Source organism: Poecilia mexicana, unplaced genomic scaffold (assembly GCF_051168715.1).
Source record: "Poecilia mexicana isolate PSO_F unplaced genomic scaffold, ASM5116871v1 scaffold_2, whole genome shotgun sequence".
Classification (NCBI taxonomy): domain Eukaryota; kingdom Metazoa; phylum Chordata; class Actinopteri; order Cyprinodontiformes; family Poeciliidae; genus Poecilia; species Poecilia mexicana.
In genome coordinates, this window is record NW_028263371.1 from 8212369 (window position 1) to 8238274 (window position 25906).

General features: G+C 39.3%; 1 protein-coding gene across 1 annotated transcript; it reads left to right on the forward strand.

Moving 5' to 3' along the window:
* Nucleotides 1-308: 308 nt before the first annotated feature.
* Nucleotides 309-25515, forward strand: adgre5b.1 (adhesion G protein-coupled receptor E5b, duplicate 1). Its single transcript, XM_014994126.2, has 17 exons — nt 309-1115; nt 10721-10795; nt 11038-11187; nt 11271-11408; nt 12348-12476; nt 13076-13119; nt 13320-13430; nt 15092-15245; nt 15325-15444; nt 15519-15736; nt 16507-16674; nt 17374-17568; nt 18497-18714; nt 18917-19075; nt 21684-21852; nt 22082-22183; nt 22700-25515. Exons 1-17 carry the CDS (start codon nt 1085-1087, stop codon nt 22739-22741), a joined length of 2223 nt encoding a protein of 740 aa, XP_014849612.2. The 5' UTR covers nt 309-1084; the 3' UTR covers nt 22742-25515.
* The last annotated feature ends 391 nt before the right edge of the window (nt 25516-25906 follow it).

Consider the following 25906-nt stretch of genomic DNA (forward strand, 5'->3'; position numbering starts at 1 on the left):
TGCTTGTAAGGCTAAAGATCGGTTTTGCTGTTCTTGAACTACTTTTTTAAAATACCAGAGTTGGACTGATTTGCAGGTTTCTAAGTTTTAAGACACTTTAAAGTTTTGTTACCACATCGTGTCGTGTCGTCTTCTCCACCCAGCTGCCCTTCTCTAATCTACACCAGAGAAACCTCGCAGAGGTCAACCCCTACATCCGTCTGCAGCCGGCTTTCTTTGTGTCCCGGGGGGGGATGAGAAAATGCAGGCACTGGAAAATGGGTGAAGAGCTGAATGCTGCCGAGGGAAAGCAGGGAAAAAGCAGAGAAGGGGGAGGGAGGAGAAGTAGAGTAGAAGTTAGAGGAGAATGTGAGCGGATATAAGAGTACTTACTGGCAATTCTCAAACTCTTAAGCAGCAGCTGTTTAGATTAAGTGTTAGTCATCACGCTCTTTTTTTGATTTCTGTCCAACCCCCCCAACATCCTCCCACCCTACTACTTTTTTTTTTTTTTTGGAAGGCTGTGAATAGCTCCTGAAATAGAGGCCACTGGAGCAGCAGAGGATATTGTGAAAGCGTGTGTGTGTGTGTGTGTGTGTGTGTGTGTGTGTGGGTGCAACGTGATACGACAAGAGTGAGAAACTTGTTCACAAGGAGAGGATTTGGAGTGAAAGACAAAGAGATCGAGACAGAGCGTTGTTGAGGGACACAGGTCCGCAGAGATTAGAGAAAGAGAGGAAAAGAGAGGCAGAAAAAAACCAGAGAGAGAGAGAAGGGGAGGGGAATCACAGGGAGAGAGCGAGAGAGAGAGAGAGAGAGAGAGAGAGAGAGAGAGGAGTGTGCTCAGACTGAAAGTCTGAATCAGTGAGAAAGAAAGCTGGTGAGCGTTCACTGTTTTTAGTGCCTTATTAGTAATTCCTATCTTATAGGAGGGGTTTTCGTTTCTTCAGTTCCTCTGTTTTTGGATCTCCATGACCCTCGGACTACAAATCGACCCGAAAGCTTTTGTGAGAGGAGCCAGTCTTTGCGTTTGAATTGAAGCTCATTGATATTTCGTGTAGATCTGAAAGAAATCTCCTGTGTGGATCTATTTATTGCCTCTGACATGGGGTTTGGCAAGGGGCTGCTGATTTTGGGTGAGTCTTTCAATGAAGTTTGTGTGTCTTAATGTCCCGGTCTGTGCGCATGGAGAAACCAAAACTAAAGACAGTCTCCAAAATGATCTATTTTAGTCGCATACCTTTACGTTTTCTTTGCAAACCCTTTCTATAAAAATAGTCACACAATTAGAAAGCAAATCTTTAAATTAAAATATGAGTTTAAAGAGAATCAATGGGACTTTTTAGAACTTGACAAGAATAACGCCGCACAGTTTTAATTGCGCCCAGCTCTTTTCAGCCAAGGTTTTGAGTTGTGAACTGTCTTGAAATTGTTGCCAAAGTGACCTTCTCCAGTCAGATCTGCTTTTTAGGCAAAGTGGATCTTTAAGGCTTTGTAAGAGTTGTGGTTGTGGATGAGGTTCAAGCAGTGAAAAGCACAGCTTATCTGAATAAACCACAGCTGCCGAACTTCAGATCACTCGTGGAAATACTTTTTTTTTTTTTTTCTGTATGTTAGCAGCAGATTGTTTTGAATTTCACACTGATAAGATGTAACCAAGGCTGGTTAACCGGTTGTGTGTCTATGTTTATCTCTTTTAAAACATATAGTGTGTGTTAATCAGAAGAGCATGCCTTCAGAAGTACCTTATATTATTTTAAAAGGATAAAATTACAGAGTTTGTGCCGATTTGTTGGCTGAATCTTCAACGTTTTCTTAAAGTTGCTAAGTTACGATCTGGTGACTGTGTAGGTCATTGCTTTCCAGTGAATTCATCCCATTGAAAAAAAAAAACATTTTGAGAAGATTTGAGCTTTGTGGTACGGTGTATCCATCATACGACAATGTATTTGATCAGCATTGGCACTCAGATAGTCTGTGGTGTTTAAAACAAAATTACAAATGGTGTTAATTGGCCCAAAGTACAGCTGGAAAATATTCCCTGTACCACGATACCGCCACCACCAGCCTGGATCTTTGATGCATGGTATGATGGATCCATGCAGTCGTGTTGTTTAACTCTTTATCTAAGTTTATACAGTTCAAAGCAGAACATTGCCTGAGATCTTTTGTTGGAGCTCTTTTCCAAAACTTTTTATCACCTGTATACTTTAAAGACAGAAGTGTACTTTAATCATGTTCCATCTCCGGTTGAAAAGATTCACTTTCATCTGTAAAGATGCAGTCATTTTCCCCATCACACACCTTTTTATAGTCTCTGTTTCTATTCAGTTACGGTTGGTGACTTCTCATTCTTCCCATTAACTTTTATAATTTTCTTAGCAATCAGCATTAAAATACACTGAACCTAGCTTTGAGCATTGAAATCGTCAGGAAACGCTTTGAAGGGACTTCCCTTTTAACAATTTTCTCAATCTCGTTAAAGATAATCTCTGACCATAACATGGCAACGTTGCTGCAGAAATCGAGACTGCTTGGAACAGGCGATGTTTTTTCCGTCTTATAGTACCCAACTATGGTGAGCCATTATAAATTATGGTCTCAGATTTCTGCTCCTAGCTGAAGGAAGTGGCACCGGGTGTTGTTTTATTACATACCTTGGTCGTAATAAGTGGTTATTTAAGCTGCTGTTGCCTTTCTGTCATCTTCAGCCAGTTTTCCCTTTCCTCTCCGACCTCGAACGTCAACGAGGAAAGAAAAGGCCGCGCGTGAAAATCCCCAGAGATCATCAGTTTCTGAAGTTCTAAGACCAGCATGTCGGGAATAAACATCCGTACCATGTTTAAAGTCACTCAAATCCCTTTTCTTCTCCATTCTGACGCTCGGTTTGAGTTTCAGAAAGTTGCCCTTGAAATGTCTAGAGCAGGGGTGAGCAACCTGTGGCTCCGGGGTTTGGACTTTCCAGTGGCTCTCAGTAACTTTGGCAAAAAGCAATAAAAAACCAAAAAAAGATAGTATTTTTTTTTTTGCTTAGATTTTTTTGATGGAAAAATTGCACTAGATATCCACAAAACAACCAGTAATCATTTTTTAGGTCTTTTTTTTTTTTTTGGTCATTAGGTTGGAAACTACGTGCTTTTTCAGAATTAGAATGAGTTTTAAAGGTAAAGATCATGAGACCAAACCAGAATTAACTTAAGTTTTAACACTCACAGTTTACAAACATTAGTCACAAATACAAAAACTTTAGAGGATTTTTTTTTTTTTACACAAATAACATCCCCACAGAAGGAACTTTATCCACCCACGTTATTGCGAAAAATGCTAAATTTAGAAATAAAAATGATGGTTCCCTAAACACAACAACACATTTTTTTTAGTATATATTTATACAAATTATAATTATTATGTAACATTTGCTGCCCTAAACAAGCTTTATTTAGCTGGACTGAGGACAAAATGGCTGTTTTGATTACGAAAGTCGCCCTCGTTGTCATTTGATGCCCAGGCTCCGGTCAGTTCACCCCTTCACCAATTTGTACACCTATTCACCCAATGCAGCGCCACTTCTTTCATTTCCACTTGCATCTTTTATGAGTAAGCCAACCAGTTTAGAAATAAACTCATCATGTGAAAAAATGTGTTTATTTCTACTGTCAGAGATAATTTGCAATAAAAATGCCTAATCTCATGTGGAATTTAACCCGTAAACATTTGATGAAAACCTTATGCTACAATTCATTTCGATCCTGATCCTCGCTTGAAATCGCTGACCTATGAAATATGACAGATTGAGAATCTGACTTGCCACAAGCAGTTAAAAAGGATGTGCAGTGAATGCATACACCTCATATGTTTTTGTAATTGTCTTCATCTCATAAAGTCATAAATTAACGAGTCCTGTTTTCTTTGGTTTTACTGCTGGTGAAAACTGCACTCTGAGGAAAAAAAAAATCAAATCACAAGCTAATCAGGGCACAAGGCTGTCTTAAGTAACTGTGGAGTCAGCTATTTCCTGTGGAGGCTTAATTCAGAAAATGGAGAGAACAGAAACTTTTTGGTGCTGCTTGTTACTGAACTCTGTGAAATGTTCGTTGTTGTTTGTGTCTGCCTGCTGACAGCATTGAAACTGTCAGGAGATTGAAATGACATCACTCTTCCATGCGTGGCTTTTTTAAACATGCCAAAATGTGTGTGTGAGTGCAGGGAGGGGATGGCAGAAAGAGCTGTGTGTGTGTGTGTGTGTGTGTGTGCGTGTGTGTGTGTGTGTGTGTGTGTGTGTGTGTGTGTGTGTGTGTGTGTGTGTGTTTTTCTTATACGCCAGGTGACGTAAACTGTCAGGAGTGGAAATGTTTGTTTTTTTCCCCCATACGTTTGTACGTCTGTCGTGTGGAAATATTTTGTCACTGCACAGTTTAAAAACCACTGAGGAAGACCAGTTGGATAGTTGATCATTTTATCCCACTGGGATGGCTTATGGTTAACTGGTATTGAATAAATAAACTGAATTTAAAAAGAAGTTGCCATTTCACGTCTGTGTCTGATCTCAGCAATGGATTTGACTTCTTCAGTACGAGCGTTTCCCAAAATTTTGAGAAATATATGAGTTTTTCTTTTGCCATGATGATTGATGTTTCTTAGTCAGTACTCATATCAGATAAATCTCAGACTGAGCCTGACAAAATGTTTTGAGAGAAACGTTGGTTTCAGACAGCTGTGTTTTCTGTCTGTGTTTCCTGGAGCCTCGGTAGCCATAGCATGCTAACTCATGTTTGTCCTGAATCGCCCAGCGTTATCTTAGTCCGCTTTCATTTCAGCTGAAATCTTCTCATCAACAGTGGTTTGTGCATCTGTGCTGCACGGATAAGATCTTGATGAGGTCTGCCGACACTTAGTCGTACACACATAGCACCCATGAATGTAGGGTCAAATATATCTTTGTGCTCAGTTTCCACCGAGGCACCACATGATTTATTACGATGACACGGAAGATTAACAGACAATCGGCCTCTTTTGAAATGTCTTCAGAAACGTCCCGCCTTCTTTTCAGCGTGGTCTTCTCGGCAGCTTCAGCTCAGCCTTGAAAAGATCATTTTATCTTGGAATGGTTGTTAAGCGTCCGACATGCCTCACTTCCCAGGTTAAATGAGACAAGCCCCCGTGTTTGCTTTAGAGTAACAGTGAACACCAGGGGAGGCTTTGTTAGTGCTCATCGCGGATATAAAGTTACACGACACAACGTCGAAAATGCAAGGCAGAGGAGTCACTCAGCCGTCTTTATGACCACCATTGGCAAAATTTCCACATTCACTTTATGATGGAGTAAATGATTTTAATAGTACTTTGAATTCTGGATGGAAGTATTTCCTGAATACTGAAGAAAGCTGTAAAGTTTTCACATACTACAATCAAAGTCAAGTCAGGTTTGTGTCGCTCGTTTCAGCAACAAGGCAATTCAAAGTGCTTTACACCTGAAAACCATGAAATAAACATTACATTTTGTCAAATGCCATCTTCAAAACAGAATATACATCAAATATGTTGATTAATGTTCCAGATACTAGGAATCAAAAGTGGCTTCAAACAAGTGGGATTACAACTTTTATGTAAACGAACTCAGTGTTTCGGTTTGCTGGCACGTTAGCCTCTTTAATCCCGGAAATGTTCTTCAGGTGACGGAAGGCTGGCTTTGTAATTGCCTTCATGTGTCTTTGAAGGTTCAGGTCAGGTTTTGTACACATTAGACCAAAGAGATCATAAAGCACAAAGGATCCCATGATAAATGATGTCATGGGATCCACCTCACATGGTATAATGCAACATCTTCAGTTCTCCAAATGTCATCATGAAACAGCTGAATGATGATAGTACGAAAAAAAGCCAAACCGGATACCAAGGCTTTTAAATACACTTTGACTTTGCTAGGTCAATTTCAGAACCGGGTTGTGCATACCTGATACCCAGCAGACCTCGGGTTGACCTGCTCCCATTTTTGGACGTGCAGCGGGAAGCCATATTGGATGTTTTCGCCACATATGAGTCAGCTCAGCGGAAAAGGGACCAAACTGCACGACTTTCATCCGGGCATTTTCCAGACCTGCTGAAAACGATAAAAAGGCGCATTCTTTACTGCTCCTCTTCCTGAGCTGAAGAGTTTGAGAGATTATCAGCAAAATGTGAGCTGACAACATAATACGTAAAACACTTGTGTCAGCAAATAAAAGCAGTAAACACGTCCAAGGTAGGTCATAAATTATACACTACAAAAAGTGAGTTCGACCAAATACCTCTACCTCTGTTGCCTCTGCAATATTTGTACACAAGCATAGTTAGTATTTATAATTATTTATTGAAGGCTGTGATAAAGTTACAGCTGTAAGACAAGCTTGTATGAGTAAATAAGGTACAATAAACAGGGTAATGCATGAAATAATAACTAATAGGCGATGTTTACACATTCTTTTTTTCAGCCAAAAACACCAGAATCATACAATCCTACAGCTAGGATCTAAAGATGCATTTGATTGTGCCCATACGATACGTTATGGGAAATCCTGGGAATAAAATCATAAAAACAAAAATCCCCAAAGAAATTAAATTGGCATCTGAGCTCTGAACACATTCTGCCCCTTGTTCCCATCCGCAGGCCACTTCACCACATAATCAAACCCAGACACAATTTTTCTCACTCTGGCTCAGTGAATCGCTGTCTGGTCTGCCTCTGGCTGACATTACGGGATCCCAGCGCTGTCGCACTGCAACAGAAGGCTCATTGTGGTCAAAAGGAGGGAAACGCAGCGAAAGGATCTCGGAATGTGAGCCGGAGCTCCGTCTTTAAAGCAGTTTCATTCACACCCGAGTCATGGAAATGTGACCGGCGTTGGTCTGTTTGGAGGGGCGGCTCGTTCTTTTTTTTTTTTTGGTGTGTCACGGCTGACGTTTGTTTAGAAATACAGAGGAAAAAAAAAACGTCAAGTTTGAATGCTGTGTACGAATGCGAGTAAAATGTGCATTCATTTCCAGGACTGGTTAATTATTAACATCAAATGAAAATGGGGCGAGGCTGATAGTTACAAAATTCGTTCTCGTTGCTGACCCTTTTGTCGAAAACTGTGTGGTGATCAATTTTCCAGTCTGCTCCCACAGTCCCGGTCCAAAACATTTAGTGTAGCGTACTAGATGCATCCTCTACAGCTGGAAATAATCCCAAGTCTTATCTTTATTGGAACGAAATGAGTTGAAAGCCATTGTGCATTTCTGTACACATGGTGTGGCTTCCACTTCCTTGAGCACTGATAAGTCATCCTGGGGTTTTTATGTGCTTCAAGGTCAAGTTGGTCTGTGGCTTTTTTTTTTTCAGTTTCTCTTCTAGATTTTACCAAGTTTCTCTCTCTCTCTCTCTCTCTCTCTCTCTCTCTCTCTCTCTCTCTCTCTCTCTCTCTCTTTTCTGGCAGTGCTAATTAGAGGTGGGAGAGAAGCTTATTTTTTAGCGAAACGTCTTCCTGTTTGCAGGTTTCAGAGGCAGACGAAAACAATGAATTTAATCACATTCTGAAAAAGTTTATGTCTTGCAACAGGTCGAGTACGATGCTCAGTGGTTCAGATCGCCAAGCAAATCTTGGTGTCAGAAAATGACAACCACAGTACTTACAATAACATGTATATTTATGCTACTTTCAAGAAACTGCAAACAACAGCAGGGTCGTAAACACAATTGATTGAGTTTATTACAGCTGCTGGGAGGGAGGATCTGTAGTAACGCTCCTTTGTGCGACTGGGATGCGGAAGTCTGTCACTGAAGCAGCTGTCCTTCTTGGCTACAGCATGAAAAACCTGATGTTCCAATGCTCTGTTTCAATCCAGTGCAGTTTTACTTGTTTAGTGCCAATTCACAACAAATGTCTTCTCAAAAAAATTGTAAATCAAGTCGCTGAAAACAGCAACATGAGGAAATTATTTTCTTTGCTGCACATCCACAGAATGACCATTGGATTTGACGTTAGCGTCTCGGTTGCCAAGGGTCTATCAAAAGTCCTTATTGTTGTGGATCATACACTTGCGACTGCAGCTTCTCTTGTATCCTAGCAACGGTATCATTGTTTTTTTTTATGCCATGTTTACCTTTAGGGCAGTTTTCTCTTCATTGCATTACTTTTGATCAACAATGATTTTCAGCTTTGGACTTTCCTGTAGAGACCGTTTTGAACCAGTCTCTCTCTCTCTCTCTCTCTCTCTCTCTCTGTCTCTCTCTCTCTCTCATTGCCCAGACTAACATTTTCAATAACAGTGAGGCAGGTGAGGCCTGCAGAGCTGTAAATGTTCTTTTCTAACCTCCTGAGTGAGTTATGGACATGATCAACTCCTGGGAAGCTTCATCACTGGTCCATGTTTCCTCCATCTGCAGATTATTTCTCTCACTGTGGCTTGTTGGAGTCCGAAAGCATCAAAATAACTTCTTTGCCCTCTCCAGACTGATTTTTTAAACTTTTTTTTAGACACAATAATTTGCTTTCTGAGATCTTTTAGCTTACCTCATGTTGCCAGACATGTTCTATAAAACGTATACTCTGATTCTATAGCCACTTTTCTTGTAATCAGGAGTCCAGTGACTTTTTACTTTACAAATAATCATCAGACATGGTCAGATATAACCCACAATCGCTGCTCACCTGGTAATTAAAGACAAAACCTCATCATTTACTCAAGTCTGTCATGGTATTGTGTGACAGAAATATCATTTTTAAGCTGGTTTCCACCAGCTTGCTCTGTGTTTGTCCCTCAGCATTTCTTTCTCATGCTCTCTCACCCCATTTCTTACTTTGTCATTGTAACAACTCCCGATGTTTCATCAGTTCCTCTTTCCCAGCATGCATATTGAGAGAATTTATTACACGAGACATTTGGGTAGGAAATTTGCATTTTCTACCCAAATGAAACTGAAACACTGGGTTCTCACAGCTTAAACCTTTGCTGTGAGAACCCGGCGTAAGATAAAAACCAGCATCACAGAAATCATGGATTTAATCAGTTTATCAGCTCTACCAGTTCACGGTTAGGCCATGACTCTGTGCTTTTTTTTTTTTTTTTGACCTGATGAAGTTACAGTACGTTTTTGTTTCTTATCTTACAGCTTTTTTTTTTTTTTTGACCTGATGAAGTTACAGTACGTTTTTGTTTCTTATCTTACAGCTTTTTTTTTTTTTTACATCAAAAGACTTCTAACATTTTCAAACTTTTATCAATTGCTAAATTAACCAACAATTATAACCACAAATCCTCCTTCTTCTTTTTTTCCCCATTTTTCTACATTTACTCTTTTTTTTTTATTAACCCACCAGTAACCTGCTGCGTCTAATTCTGCTTAGTTTTCTTTTTAATGCAAATTCATGAAATGCATAGTTGATTTGATTCAAAACTGCATGCACATAAAAATGATTTGTGTCAAGCTCCTTGACAATCATTCAGAGGACTTGCTCTAAAAGTCGGTCAATGTGTACAAAATTCAGATTTAAACGTCAGCTGACTCTGTTATATTGGGGGTAAACATATACCTGACTCAAGATACAGATGAAAGATGTTTTAGTTTAAAAACTAATAGCTAAGTCTTGTTTTAGCTCATATCTATCATTTGATGGATAAGTAAACAAAACAAAACAAAAGAGCGTGCTAACCATAAAAAGCTCAGACAATACATGTAAATATATCGTCTGCTAGAGATGCGTAACTATCATGACGTCTCGTCTTTGGTGAAACATTATAAAACATTTCGCTTCCCGACCCCCCCCCCCCCTCTCTCAAGCAGACTTGTGGGGGTATGTTGAGACCGGAGATGTTGAAACATCTCCTGTCTCAGGTTTATGCATTTAGAAAGATTTACATTTAAGGCTGTGGTAGGTCGCAGTGTGTGAGAATGACCTTTCCATAAATCCACTGAAAACGGCGCGTCCAGCCAAAGAAACCGTCCTATGGAAGAAGAGTAAGAGAGCAAGAACCGCGACTCTTACTGGGATAGAGTCAGTGTTTCTGTAACAAATTATATTTCTGTCTTGAATTTTTTCTCCTTTATGAAGTGTTTAAAAGGATAAGATCATCAGGCCACAAACATCTATGAACTTCCTGATAAATAAGCTTTTACTAGTTTGCAAGAGTTGACAAGCTTACAAACAAGCCTTCACATAAACTGCTGTGACGTTTTCTGTGTGTGTGTGTGTTTTTTTTTAATTGGTTTCAGCATTGAAAAAATGTGCTTTGCTGTTGGCTCCTTGCAGTTAGAAGGGGGGAGAAAAAAAATTATTTGCTTCATCGAACTGGTGACGCCAAGAGAGCTATCTGCTGCAGGGATGGTTTCTACTGGCCGTCGCGCCTATTAGAACTGAATGTTTTGAGTGAAAGGGAACAGGAAATAAGGCAATTTTACGACCCCTTACTGTGACCGCGCAAAAATATACATATAAAAGTCCAGTGGCAGTTGTGCAATCATTCACATCACTGTGAAGCATTCAGCTGTAGAGAAATTTAGGGACATTTTTAATGCAAGAAAAGTGCCGGAACAGCAAAAAACGATCCGATGATTAATCAGCAATACATTTTAACGGCCGTCAACAGAAACTTTATCGCTTCCCAGCGTTGAAAGCCTTATAGACGGCGCAAGCTTTCTGTTTTCACGCGTACCCTCAAAAGGTAAATAACAAAAAACAAAATCTCACATATAAAGTAATATTCTGTCGCTTTGTCTCCACAGGGTTTGTGTGTGCACTGCAGAAACCCGTGTCTGGGTGCAGCAATGGCTTCCAAGCCATTGACGGCAAATGCGAAGGTACAGTTCTCACACTTTGTGTTCCTCTGTTTTCTGTGACACGATGATTCTCATTCAGAAATGGAGGTACGGTGGCAAAGTGTTGCTTTGCGGAGTAAAAAAAAATTGTTTTGTTCAACACTTAAGTTATACTGGCATCACTTAAGCCTCAATTAGAGTTCTGATATTTGGAAGCAGAAATGTTTGTCTTGACATGCTGGCTGCTTGCTATGTGTCTCAAACACTAAGTCTCAAAATTGCAGATATAAATGAGTGTAATGAAGATGCTGAATTATGCGGGAAGCACGCAAAGTGCATAAACACCAATGGCAGCTACCACTGTGAATGTTCTGCTGGTTTCCACAATGAAAAAGGGAGTACCAAGTTTACCGTTACGGAGGGACAGTGCACTGGTAAGTATGGCATCGACTATGCTGAAAACGGATCTGAGAAATTGGATTGTTCCTAACGGTGTTTGCGTTCTCTCTTCCGTCAGACATTAATGAATGCGCGGACAACAATACAACCTGTGGTCCTCATGGCACATGCAGGAATGTCATTGGGCGCTATACGTGCGTCTGTAACGCCGGCTACGTTAGCGCAGAAGCCAGAAACGACACTGCGCACTGCAGAGGTGAGTGCTACTTCCTCTCTTCTTTCATTTCTGGTCGATAGGTGTTCTTACACAATCTGGAAAAAAAAAAGAAGAACAAAATACGATCCAAGTGCTTTCCAGCCTTCCAGACTTTTTCCTTCCACCGACCAGAACTAAGTATAGAGCAGCCATCCGCAACTGCAGGTCCGCTCGCTCCCTCCCGCTGTTATCAACTCATTATGAAATGATAACAGACCTTCCAGTCCGTACATACACAAACACTTTACGCTTAAGAGGCGCTCAGACATCACGTCACTCGGTTTATTCAACAGAAACCCACTTGATGAACGCCGAAACGAGGAGTAACAATAACATAAGCTGAGAAGATTTATGAAAATTAAGAGGCTCAGTCGCCTTTGCTATACAGAACGAAATACCTCTGAAAGCTGCGAGAGCAGACCAAGTAAGGCTGCATTAACAAAACCCTGGCGGGCACTGGTGGATTTCATTGGTACTAGTTGTAGGAAGGAACGAAGAATGTGTTTTCTTTTTAAATACCAAGGATTTTTTTTTCTTTTGTAAATAATGACAACTAGTCTTGGTTATCAATGAGCTGCTCCCAGGCTGAGGAAAAGCTAACGTTTTAAAGTTAAACTGCTGTGACTCTTGGGGAACGATGCTGCTGAGTAAGAAATAAAGAAATTACATGCGATAAGTGAATGATTTTCAAGATTAAATACAAAGAAATAACCAAAACAAAACAAAACAAAAAAAAATAGTTGTTCTTCACAATTTTCCAGTAACCCCTCTGTGGATAAACATTTTTAATTACAAAGTGTTTTTCACTAAGTGCTCTATTTAACAATCTTTTTAAACGTGCAGCCAGCAAGATAACAACCGGCTCAATATATTGTGGGTTCAGAAATGCCCTAAATTGCACATCATTGCTAAAAGTCTCTCTTTTCATCTCTTCCACAGATATAGACGAATGCAAACACAAAGACATTTGTGGAGAGAAAGGCGACTGTGAAAACCTCAGTGGGAGTTATCGATGCAAATGTGATGCAGGGTACACCAACTACGGCCAGGAAAAAACCAAATGCTTAAGTAAGTGGAAACGCTGCTCTACCCATGGTAGAAAATACTCAAGTCAGCATTTTATTGCTTCTTATAAACCATATCTATGTCCCAAAGAGTATTAGGGTCACACTAAGAAATTACGCAAGAATAAAGTCATAATATTGCGACTTTATTTTCGTAATTTTATGACTTTTATCAAAATACAATTCCATTATTCTCACACTTACTCAATTCTATTCTACCGTTGCTTTATTCTTGTAATTCTTTTGTTTGCGTGTTACATCTGTGACGCGCTCTGTCCATGTATTTCTGAAGAAGTCACTAGATTCTCATCTTCAGATCTGTTTGCTTACATACAGCAAGAACCGGTTCGGTTCGTCACAGCTGAAAAGAAACAAAAACAAAAACAGCCGCGTCCATGTTGTGTTTCTTCCCGTTGTCTCTCGGCCACAGTTTTATTGTTGATACTTCTTGAAATCCTCAATCTACTTCCTGTAGTAGATAATCTTACCTCAGATCGTCTCGTTTTTACTTGCATGTTTTGCTCGTCTGTTTTCGGAACAGGATTCAGATGTTAGAAACGCTGCGAATGTCATGCGAATGTTTGACTTTTTCTTTTCTCGCAGAGCTCGAGTGCGACAGCTTTAGCGCCGACAGCGATCCGGGGAAGGTATGTCTGGACGCATTATCAGCGAGGTAGCCCTCATGTTGAGAATGAAGTGGGGGTGGGGGGAGGGAAGGTGCATAATGGCAATTAAATCTCTAATTTCGTCCAAAAACACAAACTAATTTTCTCTGTTAACGAACCGACCGAAATAAATTGTGGTCAACGAGAAGTCGAATGATCTCTTTGTTCCTCTTGTCTCCCAGTCATTTGAAGGGCTGGTGGACATGTTGTCCATGATGAGGAACAGCTGCTTGGCTCTGTCCAACCCGAGCTTTTCTGCTGGTGGAAAGGCTGACGGCGACGCGCTGCTCGAGGTTAGAAAAACAAAAACCTCAAACTCCCATACGTTCTGAACCCGCATGCAAATTATCTGTCAACACAACTCCGCCGCTGGGTTTCTGATTTAGCATTTATTTCTTTTGGTGCCAGTAGAGGCTTATTAAACAGAAAATTCCTAAACACCAGTGCAGCGAGGGAAATGAGTTGAAATGAGCCTCAGAAGACTCACAAATGGAAACCAAACGTTCAATAAAAGCAGATTAACTGCACGAGTTTGAGAAACAAGTCAGCTTGGGTTTTACATTATTTATCAACTGTGGAGAGTGGGCCTTTTTTGTAAGTGTAATTTTATATGTTTCTGCAGTCGTGAAGGCAAGTGCGTGTGCTATTGCATTTGTGCAATGACTCCTTGTTTTAAGAGAAACGGTTAACATTCTCATATTAAGGTTTTAATTTTAAAACAGCAACAACAAAAACAGTAGTTGATGGTTAGAATTGACCTCTTTGAGAGAGGAAGCCATGTTCAGATTGGTCATCTTTCCATTCTAACCATCTCCACAGGTGACCCACAGGGTTCTGTGTTTGGACTTGCTACATGCATTTATGCTTTAAAAAAAAAAATCAGCTTGAAGAAAATCTATCATCTTCAGCCATTTTCCACTCTTTCTAAAGTTGTTTAAGGGTTTTGATGAAAAAGAACAGATGTTCAAACTCTTCAAATAAATTACAATATGTTAACAAAGCACATGATTAGATGACTATAAAGCACTTCTTTGCATTTCCACAGGATTCGGTCCTTTGGAAAATTATATATAACTGTAGTTTTGTCTGTGTCTGATGGATTTTTTTGTTTCTTCTTCATTAAGATAAGTTAATGGAGTATCCTGACATCTTATTTCGTAAAGAGTTAAATAAATTAAAAAAAACAGTGTAGTTGAGGAACTTTTTTTCCAAGAAGTTCCTCAAGTAAATGTAACTGGTTACTACCTACCTCTGTATTTATGGAGACGAAGGGGGAACCATAAAATATCTGGGTAACACTTTATTTGACGGGGTGGGCATTAGTCTTACATGACATAAACATGACACAACATAAATGTCATTTGGTAAATGACACTTGTAATACAAAGTTGCTCTAAAAGTTTGCATTAAAGTGTCATTATTTACAAAATAATACAAAGTTGGCACTTTTAATGGACTTTTAGAGCAACTTTTCATTGAAAGTGTCATTATTTAATGAATGACATTTCATGACACCAGTCATAAACATTCATAAAGACTTCTTTTTGTTCATAACAGCTGTTATGTCATGTTTATGTCAGTGTCATGTCAGTTTTATGCACATCCCGTCAAATAAAGTGTTACCAATATGTGTTTAGATGACCCAGCTGGCTTGCAGTGACCCTGTTTATTTACTCTATAATATTAGTTCTTCTTTCTCAAAGGTCAATTCCGTCTTTATGCTGATGACACAGCTCTGTATTTATGTTGATTTTTTTTATTAGTCCACCACTGCAGTTACGTGCTCTAATGTCTTTTATTGCATCAGTCTTGAAAATCAGAGTTCTTTCTTTATGTATTTCCCGATAATAACTAAATAAAATCTACCCTTCACCTAGTCATTTTATGTGACTCAACACGTAAAAAGGAACTAGAACAGGTTTAAAAAAATGTCTCTGACCTCCGTCTCTGTTAGAAACTTCTGACAGCGACTGACACCATCCTGTCCCCTGGACACGTGGAAACCAGTGAAGGTGTGAGTGGGCTGCTCAGTGCTGTGGAGAAGTCCGTTTTACTGATCGGTCCTCAGCTCAAAGGCAACGGCACCAAAATGGAGACCAAAGAAGCGGGTATGTTTCAACCCATGAGCTCATGGTTCATAGTAATTATAATAATCACAATAACACTGTGTCATATCTGTCGAAACAGAAGCTGAAATTACAGTTCAAAGAGGAGCTACCCGCCCAACCGGACCAATCCATCTGACCAGTGAACATGCTGATCTCAACACCGACTGGACAACAGCAGCTGGCGAAGGCCCATATCCTGGTGAGCACTTGACTCTGATAAACAGGTCATGCTCACCTTCAAAAACATAAACTAAACCCGAGCGTCCCAAACAGGTTTCGCTCTGGCCGCATTGCTGAGCTACAAGAACCTGGAGGGGTCCGTAAACAGATCTTTCGAGGACCTGAAAGAAAAAGTAAAAGAAAAAGAAAAAGAAAAAGAAAAAGAGGCCATTTCCTTCCAGGTCTTCTCCAAAGTCGTCTCTGTCGTGGTTTCCAACCCGTCGACTCAGAAACTGCACAGTCCCGTCAACATTACTTTCAAACATCTAAAGGTAGGTCCAACCTGTTCGACATCAATTTTGTTTTTTCTTTAGTCCTCTTTAATAGAGTTTGGGGAAGTGTGAATGCATAATCAAACTCTGCCTATAAACCCTTCACTTCACTTCTTGGTTCAATCAAAGTGAACTCTGGTGCGGTTTACCGTCATATGTGGATGCAAGCAGACCGGAGACCGCTAATAAAAGCAGGAAGTGGACTATAGCACAGGGCATTCTGGGTAAACACAACCAAAACAAACACAATAGTCTAGCGCTAGAGGGAGAAATGCCACATGGTCAAAAGACAAAAGAGAAATCCTTCAACCACTAAAATCTCATGCCAATTCATTTTTGTTTACATTTTGTGAAGAAGGAAGTTGCACTTTTTCTGAGGTTTTCGTGTCGTTTACATCAGTTGTTCTTGTTGCAGCGCCACCACAGGCGAGGGGGGGAACAGGTCAGGTCTTGCAATTGTTTGGATCGTTTGACACAGTGCAGTGTGAAAGTGAACCACACCATCTGAAAATGTAACTAATTTTGCAACTTTGGTCCCCAGTTGAACCACGTGTACTTGTGAAAACACCCTAAGAGATCTACATTAATCTCCTCGTTCCTGGTAGCTCTAATTCCAGCTTCTAAAATAACGGGAGACTGCAAGAAAACAGTCTCTTGCCTGGTAATGAAGTCATTACCAGGCAACTTTCAGAGCTTTCCCTGAAATCCAGTGAAGGTATAAATACACCACACACTCTGTATTTAACTGTTGGTTTTGGTTTGCACATTAGGACATAAAGCAGACCCCCGAGGTGGGCTACATCTGCGCGTACTGGGATGACAGAGGAGTCTGGTCCCCAGATGGCTGCACCCAGAAGCTGTCCAACGACACACACACTGTGTGTTCGTGTGAACATCTGAGCAGCTTTGCTGTGCTGATGGCCCTTTATCCCATGAAGGTAAGTCACAGATAATACCAGACAAAGTGCTTTTTTTTTCAAATATGGGAACTATGCAGAATGTTTTTGGATGAAAAAAAATATATATCCATGGCATTAGGTAAAATATAAGTATGTTTGAAGTTGGTGTGATACAGTAACCTTTACTGGCAAGCAAATTGGTGGGACGGTTTTGTCATGTTTGGTGGAGGAATTTGAGCCACGTGAAGACGTGAGGATCACAGTTACGTGTTGAGATGAAGGTTCATTGAAGAAATAGAGTTACCGATGTCAGGAATGGGCTCAAAGAGAGTTTTTTTTTTTTATTACTGGGAAGGTTATGATTGACTTTAGAACCACGTCAGGCTCAAACTAACCAGCAGAATCTAGAGGAACTCAGGGAAGCGACCGATTAGAAATGAACACAAAGGGAACCAACAGGACATAAAATGATTAAAAAAAAAAACTCCCTGAGATCTACAACAAAACATTAACCTGAACCAAAATGGTAAACTTACAAACTTAATGATGATAAATAATGCCTTTCCAGACATACTCGCCACTCAAAGTGTTTACGGTTTCAACTTTATGGGTCCCAAGCATTTTTACAAGACAGAACCCATTGAGATTCTGACGCAAACAACCAGATTCATTCAGTTCGAATCATGTGTTCATCATTTATGAAAGGGTTGTTGTAAGCTGACTTGTTTTCTCTTGCAGACCAGCTTTCAGCTCCAACTGTTGACCCAGATCGGCCTGATCATCTCCCTGGTTTGCCTGGTGCTGAGCATCCTGACGTTCAGGTTCTGCCGGTCCATTCAGGGGACGCGCACCACCATCCACCTGCACCTCTGCCTCTGCCTCTTTATGGCGGACCTCGTCTTCTTGGTCGGGATTTCTCGAACCAGTCCAGAGGTAACACGAACCAGTCCGGACTGTTCAGGGCTCACAGTAATTTGACATCTTTACTAATCTTAAGAATTCATGCTTAGACCTGACAAACTCCAAGAGGAAAGTAGATGAGCCAAAAATGGTGCTAAAGGATTAGAGATGTTACTTCAAAACAATATTACTTAAAGAGGGGTGTTTTGTTAAATCAATTTTTTGGCATTTTATATCATGTTGCAATGTTATCCCCTCATCAAAAACATACTTGGAGTGTTGCTGCATGTTTGAGAAATATGTGAATCTCCCATGGCAACCACTCTGGGTACAAGAGCGGATGTAGACGGCACATTGAGAATGATGTGCTGAAGAGCAGAAGGTTGGAAAGAGCAGGAGGTTCTTAAAGAGACAGAGACCCAATTTCAAGGCATCAAAGTGCGAATCAAATTTCGGTAACACCAGGAAATCATCACTGTTTAAACTTTACCTTTAATAACATAAAGTTACCTAATTTTTAAAGTGCAGTCAGTAATACTTTTATAACAAATTAATATCAGTAATGATTTCTTGGTTAATGTCAAGTTGTCATAACAAAGACATTTTGAATAATGTCAACTTTGTATTAAAAGTGTCATAATTTACCGAGTGACGCTTTATGACAACAGTCATAAATATTCATGAAGGCTTATTCATGTTCATGACAGGTTTTTATGAAAGTGTCATGTCACTCTTATTCAACCCCCTTCAAATAAAGTGTTACCCAAATTTCTTTTAACTCATGATTGATATAGACAGCATTTGTATGGCGACTGAAGATAGCAAAGTGACGTGATTTTGCTATGAAATAACACTAAAGTACATAATACTTCCTCACTTCGTTTCCCCTTACAGAGAGACAAACAGCAAGACATTTAGCTTGATACTTTTTCTTTCTTTTTCGTGTTATTTTGTCTTCCAGGGCGGCTGCAAGTTTGTTGCCGCAATGCTCCATTTCTTCTTCTTGGGCGTAATGAGCTGGATGCTGTTAGAAGGGGTGCAGCTGTACAGAATGGTGGTCCTGGTGTTTAACGCCACCATCCGGCCCCTCTACTTGTACCTCACCGGTTACGGGGTCCCTCTGGGGATTGTTATCATATCCGCCATCATCAGACCGGGGGGCTACGGCACTAAAGACCAGTAAGTAAACATCGGCGCTTTGTAAAAAAAAATGTTGCACATAAAAGAAATTGTTGCTTTACAGTGAAACCAGGAAATTCATGTCTTGCTTGTATTTCGTCACACTATTTGCATCAGTGGAATTCAAACACTTTCTGTTATCAGCTTCTGTGACGTGAGCTATTTTTTTTTCCCTTCTTCTTCTTTCATCTCGCTACCAAAGCTGCTGGCTGTCCTTGGAGCACGGCCTGATCTGGAGCTTCTTTGGCCCCGTGTGCTTCATCATCGCCCTGAACGTCTTTTTCTTCATCGTCACTGTGTGGAAGCTCGCCCAGAAGTTCGCCACCCTCAACCCAGACCTCTCCAAGCTGCACAAAATAAAGTTAGTCTCTGCAGACATTCGTACACCTTTGCAATGAACGGAAAATGATTTGAGTCAGAAAAAAGGAAGGAGATTCCCTACTTCTATCCCGTCTCCCTACATTGATAAGCTTTGTTTTTCTTACTCCTTTTCCACAGCACATTCTCAGAAAAAGTGTTCAGCTGTGAAATTCATTGGAGTCTGAAAATGTCCTTGCTTGGGTGTAGAAGCTCGTAGGGGTTAGTGTGGGAAATTTAAAAGAAATCATCCTCCTGCATGAAAAGCAGCCGCTTGACGAAGCGTGAGATTGAGATCGAAGAGGGGTCGGTGGGTAAATGAACAGATGGTGGAGTTGGTGAATGTAGCGAGAAGCACCTTTTCAATTGGAAGAAGCTGAAATTAAAGAATGGCCTATGAAAATAACAACATTGTAATTCATCCCTGGGAAAATTACACTTCCTTAATCTTCTTCAATTATGACTTCTGCTTTTAAGTTTTTTTTTTTTTTTTGCATTACGCAACCCAACTGAAAGTACAGCATGATAATGAAGGAAATAGGAAGTTTTCAGAATTGCGCTGCTCCCTTTTACGTCTTAACGCTAAAATAAGAAAAACAATGGAACTAATTTCCTTCTAAAATCAACTAATTAGCAAATAGACTCAATCTATGTCAGTGACATGCTGAGGTTCATACCTGGTGAGGCACCGATTATTACTTAAGGAAATTTCGCGCATGCGTACAATGCTGGAGGGCATAAAGGCTATTCTTTAACATGTGATGCTTAGCCGCGCCACAGAATAATTCCGTTATCTCAAACTTAGACATGTAGATATTATTAATTTACTGCTGTGCTTGACAGCAAAGGGAGAAACCGTTAAAGTACAACTCAAAACCACATCTTTCTCAATCTCTGTATCAGCGCAGCTACTGTATAGCTAGCTCACTGTGTCTTACTCTGCAGTTGTGCAGTCACAATATCTGGGATCATGAGCGCCCCCTGCCATGAGGCAAGAGAACTGCCTGCCTCACCTCGAATCTGTTCTCTGCCATTTCTGATCGCTCCTCAGCACACGAAACACGTTACACACACAGTTGGTGACAATAAAAACACAGTACATTAAATACATAAGCTAAATTATGGAAAATCAGTTCATAGATTAAATGTTTTTAACCATTTTATTGGCGACGTACAGACAGGAGGAGCATGCTCTGAGAACGGCAGCCAGTGCAGTTAGCGAGAGGTTGCGCAATCCCAGGTGAGGGAGGCTGCTGCCTCACCGGCTTCGCTTCTGAGCATTTGAATGGGAAAATGCAAAAATTCAGCGATTTTGAAGAAAAAAATAATCAGATTTGGTTAAATTAAATGAAAAATAGGTACTTTATAGTACAAACCACAGGGTGAAAATATCTTTATAAATGATTTTATTATTATATATTATTTTCCCCTGAGGACAGGTGAGGCTCTGTCTCACCTGCCTCCCATTACCGCACGTCACTGATCTATGTGTAATCTAACTGAGCACAGTGCAGGCCATCATTTAAAAAAAGAAAAAAAAATTAGAGGATATGACACACATACAAACTGACTTTTCCATTCAAAGAGCCACTTTTGCCCCCGCTGCTACAAAAATAAAACTCACTCAGAGCCACGAAAAGCAATTTTATAAACGTAACTATGAACGTTGACAAAATGACGCTAAAATGTATTTCTATTTTTATATTTTAGAACAAAGTGAATCACCTTTTACAAAATAAAGGATATATGCTGAATGAGATATGAAAATGGAAATCGTTAGCGTAGTTTAAAGCTGGATACTTTTAAGAGCCTGTTGTAGGTATTATATTCTGATTTTGCATAAGAATTTCTAGGGGAAAAAAAATCTAAAACAACAACTTCTTCATCAAAAACATTTCATTTTTGGTATTTAAGAGCCACAGTTGCGGGCCCCAGAGGGTCACAACTTGCATAGGGGAATCTGATGACGGGACGGATATTAGTTATGACCTCCAAAAATCTGGAAGACTAGAAAAATGAAACCCATTGCTGAAAGAAAGCCGTAAGAGCTGCTTCCTCATCTGACCTTCTGAAAATGGTCAGATGAGACCAGAAATCAAAAGAATCAGATGTCATGTCCTGGACTTTAATAGAAAATCTTAACTTTAACATACATGTATTTTTTCTTTCTGCTTCCTTTTGAGTTTAAGGTTGTAAAGCAAAAAAAAAAAGTACAAATAGGATCAACGGGTATCGACTTCTCAAATCACAGTAAATTACAAACTGAAGCTATTAAGCAACAAATATGTTCACCGGTTCCTTAAATCCAGGTTTATCTCATAACTCTTTTTTTTTTTTTTTTTTTAATTCAGTTGTTGGTTCCTGTTTTGTTTAGGCTGCAGGGACACTGCAGTCTGATTGAGCCTAATTATACCAAAAACACTTGTAAATGCAGCTAAAGGGGGTTTCTACATATTAAAAAAAGAAAAGTCTCAAAAAAGTCTTGGTAGTGGCATTTCTGTCATCGGGGATTTTTTTCGCAGACGCTGGCAACATCCGAGTCACGAATGAGAAATCTTCGTCTGCGTTCTCTGCCAAGTCCCGTCTGTCTGACTTGTCGTTTCGTCCTGCAGAGCTTTCACAGTCACCGCCATCGCCCAGATGTGCATACTGGGACTGATGTGGGTGTTTGGAGCCTTCTTGTTCAGCGAGGGCATGACGGCGGTCGCATACATCTTCACCGTCCTCAACAGCCTGCAGGGTGCCCTGGTCTTCATCATGCACTGCGTGCTGTCTAAACAGGTAGAAAAGATCTGGAAGATGTTTGTGGGAGTGAATAGTGTTGGCAGGAAAAGGATAAGTTCAACATAAAAAAACAACAACAACAAAAAAAAAACACCAACCAGACCGGCGATTTAAAAAAAAAAAAAGAGGAGAAATGTTTTAGAGATCTCTTCAAAAATGTTGTAAATATGAGATTGAGACGCACAGAGATGTGAATATTTCCCCGTGGCTCTGCTGCCCCCTGCAGGTGAGAGATGAGTACGTCCAGTTCCTTTCCTGCGTCTGCACGACGGAAAAGAAGAGATACTCAGACTTCAGCAGCACCAATCCGTCCAGCAGTCAATCTCAAGTAGGTGCCGTTTCCTGCCTCACATGTATTTAATAAGCTATTTATCTGTTTAGTTGAAGGTATTTTAAAACAAACGCTACTTTTATGATCGACAACTAAAACCAGATAGCTACGACAGATCCACTTATCACAGTCTTAGTAATATGTTGAAATGTTCTTTCTTTCCTTCTTCCAAAGTTTTCCATTTGGAAAAACTCTTGTCTTGAATGTTTTCGACAAAAACGTAACATCAGTTAGTGAGTAACACACACCGCGCCCAAGTGTCTGCAGATTTCACCGAAGCGACAGTCTATTATTATTATTTGGATATAAAGACTTATCTGGTGAGGTTTGAAACGGAACATCTGTACTGTCAATCATAATTAGTGTCATATTTCATTATAATCAAAGACTGTGATCTTCCATCCCTCTGCCTTGCAGTACATTATGTCCTGCTGTCCATTGAGTTCTAATAGCCGATTTTAAAATCTGGTGAATGTTAAATCTTTCCTCATGACATGACCTGTTTCCCTGTAGGGTTCCCGGAGCGGACAGATCACGGGAGAATCCCAAATATGAAGAGCTTCATCATTTCTACCCCGCCTCATGGGCGGAAAATCACTCCTCCAGACTGTAAGGGCAAAGACTATCAAGGTTCAAATCACCTAGAAAAACAAACGTCCTTCTGTTGCCTACATTTCAGTCACTTTTAAATTTTTATTCTTTCAACCTGCCTATTGTTGACCCGTAGAAGAGCAGCAAGAGCGATCTCTTATTTAAAAATTAAACAGAAACACAATAAAACAGGAAAAAAAAGAAAAAAAAAACATTGAGTGAAACCATCAGCCGGTTTTAGGATTTGGACTTTTGCCGTTTTTACTTTTTTGAGACTTGAGTTAAGGGTGATCAGACTGTGAATCGTGAAAACTAAACCCTCCATCTCGCCTGCTCAATTCTGTATTCAGTTTCACCGCGATGAAAAACTAATTTAGAGACAAAATAAAAGACTCGTTCGTGAGTGTTTGCCGTGGTTTCAAACATTGTAAAAGGATGAACTTTTAATAAATTTAAACAATTTCTCGTGACTAAACGGTGCCCCCTGCTGACTACTAAAGCAAATGCAATGTTTCAGAAATGTCTGTTTTGTGACAGTTCTGTTTAAATACTCTGTAAGGTCTATGTAAAAATATTATTTAATCATGCACACCAACTTCAATTTAAAAAAATAGGAACAAGACACCAAAATATCATGTAGAGAGAAAAAAAATAAGTCAAAGGGTTTGATAGTTTTTCATGTTATAATGCCATTCACAACTGAACAAATTGTATGTGATGTGATTTATACTGTAAAATGATCCAGGTTATTTTTTTTTAAAGTGAGCCTTAAAAATGTTTATTCAGGAGTTGTTTGAGTTACATTGATGCTGCGTTAGTAAACAGAAGTAACTCGTCAGTTCAACCGGAACATATCACAGTTATAATATAAGCTGTACTGCCGTCAGAGCAACTAAAACGGAGTTTTATGGATTTAGACATATTTATTTCAGAACGCAGACAACAGGAGTTAATACACACGTGAGCAAATAGTTTGCACTGTATTTTATGTAAATGTTACCTGTACAAATAGTCGTTTTTGTTGTTTGTTTTGTGCGTACCGTAGGGAAAAAAAAAAAAAAAGGTACAGAATACGTCAAAAAGTAAACTTCTAATCAGGCTGCGGTGATGGGGGTCATGAAATTCACACCAGATGTTGGCAACAATTCAAGTTATCCTCAAACGTTTACCGCCAGGTTAGATTAAAATAAACTTTTTCCCAGTACAGAGTGAAAAACTAAATATAAACTAAATATGTAGCACTGTTTTATTAAACCTAACAGTGCACAGATAATTCACAATTTAAGAAAAGAAGAAATTCATTCCTATTGAATAAGATGAGACTGTCTGTATGTTTCCGTTTGTTTTTGGACATTTTCAAATATTTACAGATTTTTAGTTTTATGAACTTCTGAAAATTTTAAGCTTATCGACTGTTGCTCAGTCATTTAGGACTGAACCTGTCGATGTCGATCACCACCACTAGGGGGCAGGAATTATTACAAAAACGCTGAGATTTCATCAAGTTCCTTTAGTATCTAAGCCTTTTTTTTTTTATTTATTCCAATGTATTAATTTTAATGCATTTCATTCTTATACTATGTCTCATTATACATGTTATACATACTTTCTGACACATTTGTTACAGTTTTGTTGTATTTGTGGCTAAGTTTGGCTAACTACCAACGTCTGGTGTGAATGTTGTGGCAATAGCCACTTCGGAAACATATTCATCTGGAGAAACGCTGAAGTGTTTGATACTTATTTACCCGGCTGTATTTCTGCGGTATTTGTTTTCATGTACTGTAATTGAATATTTTTGCTTCTAATGGGACAGAAACTCACACACAAGCCTCTGATTTCAAACAAAATGAGTGATTTAATCACTTGTGGCTAAAGTTAAATCCTCTGTCTTGGCTTATGACTGAGCTTTCCTGCTCTTTTATTATTATTATTATTATTATTATTGCAATTGCCAACCATGTAAACACATCTGGGACAGGATAAGAGCTTCGGTAATCAACAAAAACGGGCCCACCCTGCTGATAAGGCTGCAGCAGCTTCCCCCCCATCATGCAGTGTTTATTGAATAAATGTCCATTTAATTACTGTGTTCTTATTTTAGATCTTGTGTGTGTCCAGGAAATGTCAGCTACTGTAAGACTGAGGCTTTATCGCTGAAATGAGAGCTTAGACAGCCATAAGATCTGTACAGACCTGAGTTTGTTTCGTATCATTGCACTTTTCTGTGGTAAAAAAATATTCAGCACAACTACAGGTTTTCATATTGTTATGTAATAACAGAAGCAGTCACACTTGCAGAGCCGAAATAGTTTTAAATATAGATATGCATTTTAATTTTCCATCATTCACATCTGTTGAATGTTAAGACATGGAAAATGCCTTTTCAAAAATAAATTAGAGGCTTTCAGAGCTCTTCCTATTTATGTTCAGATTTCAATGTTAACCCTTTGTTTTACTCGCTGTTCTTTGGTTTGTAATTGTCACTGTTTTTATTATTATTTTTACCGTTTTTATTCCTGCAAAGCAAAAAGTTGTATTTATGCTGAAAAAAAAAAAAAGAAGCAATGTGCAGCTTTTTTAAATGAATGTAAGATTCCTTATTGTTAGAGTATAGAATAGCTACATTTATAAATATGCTTATTTTTTTACTTTGGTTCACTTTACACTATTTGGTACTTTTTCTTCAATAGATATTGTCCACAATTCTGAATAAAGCTTTTTCTTCTTGTGAGAAATCTGATTTATTTGTGTGCTTATTATCAAAACTGTCTTTACAGGCTAATTCAATTAATTTGTGTCTTATTGAAAAGTTAATTTACTTAATAAAGTGAAACACATTCAGTCGATTAACTGCACACTGACTGGTGTTTTAGGACTTTATTTATATTAGTTAATTTTTTTTTTCTGCTTACACCTTTTTAAAAAAACATCGCTGAAGGTTGAAATATATTAGAGCAATAAAACAACTTTTCAACACAGAAGTGTGGACTCAATGAAAAGTATGATCATCAGAAGAAGCCCTGTTTTGATTTGGCGAGTATGACTGCACATCGACTTCTAGACTCCTAGGTGTTTCAGCACACACCGGCGAGTCTGAGTGAGGAACTGCAAGTCTGGGTTTGACTG

Coding starts and splice junctions, on each gene's coding strand:
- adgre5b.1 (XM_014994126.2), top strand. CDS start 1,085: ATGGGGTTTGGCAAGGGGCTGCTGATTTTGG. Junction 11,188..11,270: donor TACGGAGGGACAGTGCACTG/GTAAGTATGGCA, acceptor CTCTTCCGTCAG/ACATTAATGAATGCGCGGAC. Junction 18,715..18,916: donor GGCTACGGCACTAAAGACCA/GTAAGTAAACAT, acceptor TCGCTACCAAAG/CTGCTGGCTGTCCTTGGAGC.